This window comes from Dreissena polymorpha, chromosome 8, assembly GCF_020536995.1.
Source record: "Dreissena polymorpha isolate Duluth1 chromosome 8, UMN_Dpol_1.0, whole genome shotgun sequence".
Classification (NCBI taxonomy): domain Eukaryota; kingdom Metazoa; phylum Mollusca; class Bivalvia; order Myida; family Dreissenidae; genus Dreissena; species Dreissena polymorpha.
In genome coordinates, this window is record NC_068362.1 from 38,206,840 (window position 1) to 38,215,534 (window position 8,695).

General features: G+C 34.8%; 1 protein-coding gene across 1 annotated transcript; it reads right to left on the reverse strand.

The window, feature by feature from the left end:
- Positions 1-961: 961 nt before the first annotated feature.
- On the reverse strand, positions 962-6,076 carry LOC127842502 (uncharacterized). The gene is made up of 3 exons (XM_052372032.1): positions 6,069-6,076; positions 5,841-5,896; positions 962-5,418 (listed from the first exon to the last, which is right to left on the reverse strand). Exon 3 carries the CDS (start codon positions 5,416-5,418, stop codon positions 4,270-4,272), a length of 1,149 nt encoding a protein of 382 aa, XP_052227992.1. The 5' UTR covers positions 5,841-5,896; positions 6,069-6,076; the 3' UTR covers positions 962-4,269.
- Between the last annotated feature and the right edge of the window lie 2,619 nt (positions 6,077-8,695).

Sequence of the window (8,695 nt, forward strand, 5' to 3'; positions counted from 1 at the left end):
TGTTGTTTTCCTATATACAATAGTTTGCCCTATAAGATAAAAGTAAATTCATTTAATTCTGAAACAGGGCATATTTCAACCTAGCCCTTTGACTTTTTAATGCAGTCGGTAAATAAAAAAGACATAATAAACCTTGCTAAATATATTTTCAATGCTAATGAAATGCGTAATATTATAGACAATCAGTTATAATTGTTAACATCTACAAGACATAGCCATGTTATTTTTTATTTAATTTTTTTTCATCGAATATGTTTGTATAATTAAAATAATTCTACATTTTCCTCGTATTACAGTTGATGATATAATTATATTGATTACTACTGCTTTTTGTAAACTTCTCATGTTGAAAATTGAATTAATGTATTTTTAACACACACACTGCGTAACTTTCTGTTTTGTGGCAAAAAAGCATTGTATTATGCTTATATGCTAATAAAGGTTGTTGTTGAATAAGAGAATTTGAAATTTAACACCCGATGCATAGTAATATCAATCTGTGCTTACGTTGTGATTGACAGATCTATTGAAACTGTTCTACAGTTGTTATAGAAAGTCGATTGATGTTCCTAAAAAGATTATTAGTCTTGTTTATTGAAGCATTTTATCCCATGTGATGGTTAACCGTCAATTTTGAACCAGGAATGCGAAAAGATGCATTTGAGCGCCATCGCAGCATCAACCTACTGTCGCGTGTTTTCTACATTACCACCTTGGCATCTTTCCACTGGTCGGACAGGACGAACGACGGATACACCACGCAAGGTGGCTCGTTTATGGCGTTCCCGAATACAAACGATACTCGATAGGTTACTTATTGTCATATCAGGCCGATCGTTACGGTATGAAAGACTAGCTTTTTGCTAATTCTATTATTTAGTACTGCGACAGCATACTATAAGAAATTACTTATTTTATTATAAAACCTATAGCTAAATACAATAAAGGAACAACAGTTGCGAACATTTACATTATTATTATTACAATAACATGCATACATTATCAGGGGCGGCTGTCCTCATTGTAATTGTATTTGCGCTGATATCTATAATACAACAAGGGAGACTATTCGTGCATAACAACATATGCAAGCGCAATATGCCGGAATGGCTTACGTACATGGGTTTATGTAATGCTCATCGGACCGAGATAGACAGCTGCCATGCCCAGTGAAAAAGCGACAGTGCATTGTTTGCTAGTCCTCTCGGTCTGATTAAACAAAGAAAATGTTAAAATAAAACAACCCTTATTATTTTAGCTTTGGCAGACAGAGTAACACCTGAAAGTGGCAGTTGTTGCACAGAATAGTCCTAAATCAAGACGGAATGTCAGTATACGGCAGTATAGGTACTTCAACATATATTTATAGCGAAACTTAACTGCTTTATTAGAACTCAACGTATTTTCCAAAGTTTCGAGGAAAGGCGTTACAAACAATTTAGTATTTACTAAATTAAAATGGTGAATGTATATAAATGTACCAATATTTTAAACATTTTGGGTCAGGAGTGTTATGTTGCTGGTTTTAACAAATATATTTTATTTTCAATCAAGTAAATTATATTGAAACTCGTCATTTAGCCAAACTGCGAAAAAAGTCTCTTAAAATATCCATGTATACCAATAAAAACATATTTATCATTTTGATACGATACTTGAAAACAAATCGGACTTGGCCCCTGCTCTTAAGTAATCTAGCGTTGGTTTTTGACCACAAACGACAACAACTCGAACATTCTTTATTGTGGATTTACATATAATTATGATGTTTGGTCGATATGGGGATAATTTAAATCAATAAGTTTTGTCTATCGTAAATATTTTGTTATTTAGTCGTAATGACTCTTTTTTATCCAAAAAATATTTCACAGTCTAAACGTTGTGCGAAATACACACACAGGCGATCACGCGTTTGATTTATTCATGAACTTCCGACTAAGAGTATACATAGCTCGAGTTATTCGTGCGGTTTTGTATTTCATATATTCACTTGAATAGGTTATTGAAATGTGTATTCATATTCAAAACGTTTTGTGTAACTTCCAACTCTCAATTAAATGGGCCTTTTCACAGTTTTTGGCATGTTTTGAAATAAGTCATTAAATGCTTTATATTGATAAATGTAAACATTGGATCTTAAAAGCTCCAGTAAAAAATCAAGAATAAAATTTAAAAAAGGAAAAAAAAGTAGCCGCAGCTGGACTCGAACTAGTGACCCCCGGAGTCCTGGAGTCACCTGGAGTAAAAACGCATAAGACCAGTCGGCTATTCTGCCAAGCATACTTTGTTGAAGTATTTTATGCATTATATGAGCAATCTTCGTAGTTTCAAAAAATTTAACGACAACAACAGAACTCTCCAAATTAGTCAATCGTTTCGCGTTGCAACGATTTATAATTTTTAGGTTTTAAAATCGTCAAAAGATTAATATATTGGCTATATTAGACCATGGTCAATGTTCAGTCATACTGTTTCCTCACAAATATCATAACTAAAACGAAAAATTTTGAATCTGAAACTTTTTTCAGTTTTGTCAATTTCCAAACCGTGAAAAGATCCCTTTAACATAAACACGCATACATTTGTGAACGTTAAGCAGCGACGACTTTCGACAGAAATTGTGTGCGTTTGTGTCAAGATTAAAATCCTTAAGTTGCAGTCAACATCAAGGTAAACGGTATAAATATTTAGCTATTCATATATTTGCAGGAATAATTTATTATAAAATATGAAAATGAATGCAAAAAGGACATGTATTAAATGTGTGCTGTTATGTTAATAACTTTTAATATAAATAAATGTATCAACACTCATATAAAACAACGGTCATGTTAAACATTGAAAGAGTTGAACAGTACAACTACTATTAATAATAATAATGAAGTAATACTAATACTTATAATAGATCTACTTATTATTATTCAAAAGTTTAATGAACCTCGTTAAGCATAGTAGTTCGGCATTATAATATTGTCAGCATATTGGATCATATTTTGACAACGAAAGTGACAAACAGCAGCACGTGCTGTTCAAATTAAGCATCCATACCAAAGCCTTACATCATATCGTGGAAATCGCCTTAAGAACCATAACAATAAAATGAGACGCATTTTCCGCATGGTTACTTCCATTGTGTAGTTGTAATGACCCTAAGTCTGGAGACCTTGAATAACTCTCCACAAAAGTCGAATTATATGAAAGACGGCTGCATTTCTCTGAGGTAGCATGTGCAGAGATTGTTTGTAAGTCTGCCAAGCCAATTCTGACTTCTGCTCCAGTTCCAAGCAGTGACCTAACATGTTCAACGAGGTATCAAAATGATCAAATGATAGGGAGAAATCGCCATTCGGTGAGAGGAATCTTGTTGGTTGAATTCTTTTAGTGAACGTCGATTATTTGGTTAAAGCTTCCGACTGTTTACGTTCTTGGTGGAGTTTGTTGTATGTTAGGTACTGTAGATAGTAGAGATATGGCTCTATTTGCAGGCATATGTTGTCTTCCTTGCGATGACGTTGGGGCAGGAAACCATATGAGGTGTAGGTGCCAAGACCTCCACGATACATCTCACATCGCAAAAATTCAGGAACAGACATCGCCTCTTCTGGTGTATATATCAAACACACAGACCATCTCTGTTTATACGACTGTTCACAGGACTGTTCAGCAACCTGAACAGCTAATGACTCCGATGGAGAAACGAATAACTGGTACATAAGATTAGATTTTTTATCTTCTTCTATTTGCTTTTTCTATCAAGTCAAAATATTTACATGCTTCATCATATTCTTCATTGCAGAAAAGGAAGGAAGCGTATCTCATGTAGTTGCCAATGACATCAGATTCAAGAGCTTGAATAAACATTTTTCTAGCTTTATTGATGTCATTTTCATACCCTTCAGCCTTCTGTTCTAAATACGCCGAGGCAACCAAAGAAGCCATGAATGTCATGACATTATATAAAACATAGTCATGTTTTCCGTATTTTTTCAACGATAAGCGATACGACTTTTCTAAGCGTGTAAATTCGTTTTCAAACAAAGCTTTTCTGTCACTGACGGATGTTTTTGCAAATTCAAATCCATGAAAAATGTGGATGTTTGCCTGAAAAACGTGAAATACATAAAGAAATAGTGGTGAAACTATCGTGCAATTTTTCATGCGTTCATGTGTTCTTGGACTGCACTCATTTAGCATCTGTCCAATGTTTTCCATATGCATATTTTCGATATTTTTCCGCAGTGAATTAATAACAGATGAAAGTTTATCAACTTATTTCTGAAACTCGTGTATTTGAATTTTCCCTTCGAAAAGGTTAACATTCTCTATGGTATAATGTGGACAATGGCGGCGCTTTAAGAAGCGCATCAAAGTCGCAAAAATGTACTTGACACAATTTATGAGATTATCCTCCCTCCACACATCAGGCCGGGTGTTCTCGACAGTAAAGAAGAAGGCTGTTTTGAAATGGAATGTACTTAGCCTTTCTAGATATTCAGGCACAAAAAACTCCTTTCGTATCATCTTTGTTAGAGTATATGCTTTCAGATGTACGGTATCTAAACTGAACATTAATAACCGCTCTGTTAGATTTGTAGAAATTCGCCACTGGTAATCAAAATAATCATACGTGCACACGTTTGTACTTTTGGGGGGTCCCTGTGGAACTATAAAGACGTCATATTTCTTGGCTTTGGTCAACGTTTTCTCCGAAGGCCAGTTACCAGGGCGAGGCCTTTCGAAAAAGAACTTGCATTGCTTTGGAAGACTTTTACAGTAACACGCGTTAACGCTATCCATATTTCGTATACTTTTTGCAGGCCCGTGCCGTTTTGCTTGCTTAAGTATTGAAAGATGATGGTCTAGGGTACCGAACATAATTGTATGTGGAATCATGCCGTCATGTTGCATCCAATCCCTTCGAAAAAAAATGACAATATCAACAGCATCATGATTAGGATCCAACTGTTGAAAACGCTTTGCTTGTGTAGCGGGTTCAATCATTGTTAAAACACAGTACTGCGTAGCACAGCTGTTTGTGCTCACCTTTATCACAACTTGGTGGTCATTTTGCTGTAGGTGAGGAATGTCTGAATCAAGAAACAAACGAAACGTTTCAAAACTCTGTAAGAAGTCTGCGTCGGAGTTCATTCCAATGGATGAGGTGCCCTCAATTTGACTTCCGAATATATAAGTTCGTCTGTTAAGCCCTAATGTTTTGCGTGTCAGTGTCATTTCAAGTTCATAAGAGTACATAATTTTCCGTCGAAACTCTGTTACTTGTTTATTGACGGCGAAAGAATCAAGAAATCGTGACAGTTTTTCTGAGAAATCTTTATCATGTGTCGAATTATTTTCCACATATTGGGCTGTTTTCCACACCGTTCTCTTGTTCTTTGGTGTATGTTTGGTTCGAGCCATCTTCAAACAGAAAACCAACTGTAGTTCACGCACTCATTTTTTGTATGATGGTAGTCATGACAGTCCTGTAATGGTGTGATTTGTTAAACTTTAAATTAGTCATTAACGTTCTCATAGTTCATATGATTTGGTTAGAAATATACATGTACACATATGGACATTTAGAGTGTCGGTTTCCGTCCTAAAATTAAACATAATCGTATGGTTTTAAACTCACTACTGAAGTATATCCAAATGTGAAGAAACAAACAGTATATGTTATAATATTATTATCAATTGACCTTCCTTGACCGTGTACGCAAAACCAATAGTTTAAACATGAAAATACTAGATATTCAACATGGTCGATGTAAGGTATATACATAATCTTCATAGTTCGGAAGTGTCCTACTTAAACCATAGAAGAAGTGCAAATCACTTACAGTGAAATTGGTTATCTTTCCAGCGACGCCGGTCGTGCTCTCAACACAGCCTGTGCCTGAAACAATGCTATGCTATTAGAAAATTATAGGGAGATAATTTCGTTATCATTCTGAGTGCCCATATTTAACACGAGCATTTTAAGACACAACAAAATGGCAATTTGCCTGAATCGGACAGCAAAAGAACAAACACGAACAAAATCCATGTTTCCAACAAGAGGTATATACTTAATAATCCAACTACAAACCTGAACTATTCTTGTTCCTTCATCTAGAGCTGAATGTGGTTTAAGTTCCGCAACCTTTAACCGAAAAATGATATTATCACGGCTCAAAGTGTTATTTAAAGGGACCTTTTCACATAATTGGGCTTGTATTGAATTGTGTCATTATATAATTGAAATTGATACATTTAAACACTGGAACTAAAAAGCTAAAATATAAAACGAGAAAAATAGTAAATACAGAAAAATGTAATTATCAACTGTGTTGGAACAAATGACCCTTGGAGTATACGTTTAACACTTACACCACTCGGCCATCCGTGCTCACATAGTGAGTCGTGTATTGTATAATTTAAATAAGCAATCCACGTAATGTCACAAAATATAACGATACCAACATTACTGTCCTAATTATTCAATCGTTTTGCGTTTGTAACGCTTTATAATTTTTAGGTTTTTAAATCGTCAGAAGATGCTTATTATTGATATTTTAGTGCATGGTAATTGTTCAATATTACTGTTTCCTCGTAAATGTCATAAAAATAAATAAATTCATATCTTATTTTGTTTTCAATTGTGTAAATTAAATTGAAAATGTCCCTTTAAAACAATGTCCGCGCTATCTGTGTTATGTTTGTTTAAAATACGCTGTGCACACAATCTGTTATCTGTTCATAGCGAAGCGATTTGGTATGAAGGTCGATCACGTAAACACGTGTTTGTTGATTGATATGAAGGTCATAGTTGAAGTGGATATGACGGTCATAGTTGAAATGGATATGAAGGTCATAGTTGAAATAGATATGAAGGTCATAGTTGAAATAGATATGAAGGTCATATTTGAAATAGATATGAAGGTCATAGTTGAAGTGGATATGAAGGTCATATTTGAAATGGATATTAAGGTCATAGTTGCAATAGATATGAAGGTCATAGTTGAAATGGATATGAAGGTCATAGTTGAAGTGGATATGAAGGTCATATTTGAAATGGATATGACGGTCATAGTTTAAATAGATATGAAGGTCAGATTTGAAATGGATATGAAGGTCATAGTTGAAATAGATATGAAGGTCATATTTGAAATGGATATGAAGGTCATAGTTGAAATGTATATGACGGTCATAGTTGAAATGGATATGAAGGTCATAGTTGAAATAGATATGAAGGTCATAGTTTAAATGGATATGAAGGTCATAGTTGAAATGGATATGAAGGTCATAGTTGAAATGGATATGAAGGTCATAGCTGAAACGGATATGAGATTGATATGAAGGTCATGGTTGAAATGAATATGAGATTGATATGAAGGTCATAGTTGAAATGGATATGAGAATTATATGAAGGTCATAGTTGAAATGGATATGAGATTGATATGAAGGTCATAGTTGAAATGGATATGAGATGTATATGAAGGTCTTAGTTGAAACGGATATGAGATTGCTTGGAAGGTCAAAGTTGAAATGGATATAAGGTTGATATGAAGGTCATAGTTGAAATGGATATGACATTGATATGAAGGTCATAGTCGAACGGATATGAGATTGATATGAAGGTCATAGTTGAAACGGATATAAGATTGATATGAAGATCATTGTTAAAACGAATATGAGATTGATATGAAGGCCATAGTTAAATGGTTAAGACGACTTTTCGAAAAGTAGACGTCTTCTCGTATATTTGCCTTTATTTGCGTTATTGAGACCTAGATATCCCATCATAAAACGCTCGACTGTTTAGCAGTTACCAGCTTAACATCAACATTTGCCTTTTTATGCCTTTCGGGTCAGAGTTTTGTATTCACTGACTGCATACAAATGACGTTGGCTAAACAATAATTTACAGTTCACGCCGTTCCAACTTCTGATCCAGTTCCAACCAGTGCCCTAGCATGTTCAAAGTGGACATATGGTAAAAACGCACCGCTCTTTTCTGAGATATATTTCTCGTTGCTTTAGTTATTTCAGTAAATGTAAATACGTTAATCAAAGCTTCAATTGTAAAGCTTCTTGTGGAAGTTTGATATATGCGGTGTACTGCAGAAAGTATAGATAGGGTTCGATTTGCCCACATATGCAGTTGTCATTGATGTGCAATGCTAACAGAAAACAAAATAAAGTGTAGGTGCCGAAACGCCCTCTGTACATTTCGAATCGCAAGCTTTCGAAAACACAAACCGCATCTAATTGTTAAAATATGCAAAAAACATCTGTGTTTGATAGTTCACATGACTGCTTTGCTAGCTGCAATTTCCTCCAACATCAGTCATTTATCTGGTATCGTCGCATTCACGCATCTCATAACTCAAATATGACTAGTTTCTAACAGCACTGTTATAGTGTCACTCGCAAGTATTGTCTTGCCTCCCACTCATCTGGCACACTCCATTAATGGTGTTATTTCAATCGTCTCGTCTCATTCAAGTAGTCCATGAATCCTCACGTACGTCACTCGTTACTTATCGTGTCTCGATAAATCATCTATTCTAACCCAGTTTACTCACTCATTTCCGGTTCTTAGCAATGTATGAACCAACAAGAAAGCATTTAAAATCCACAACTATTGTGCCCTCTTCTATGGGCTGTCAATCTTCGGCGAATTATTCTTCTCAGTCTTTGTTTTTGTGATTTA

Coding starts and splice junctions, on each gene's coding strand:
- LOC127842502 (XM_052372032.1), bottom strand. CDS start 5,418: ATGGCTCGAACCAAACATACACCAAAGAACAAGAGAACGGTGTGGAAA.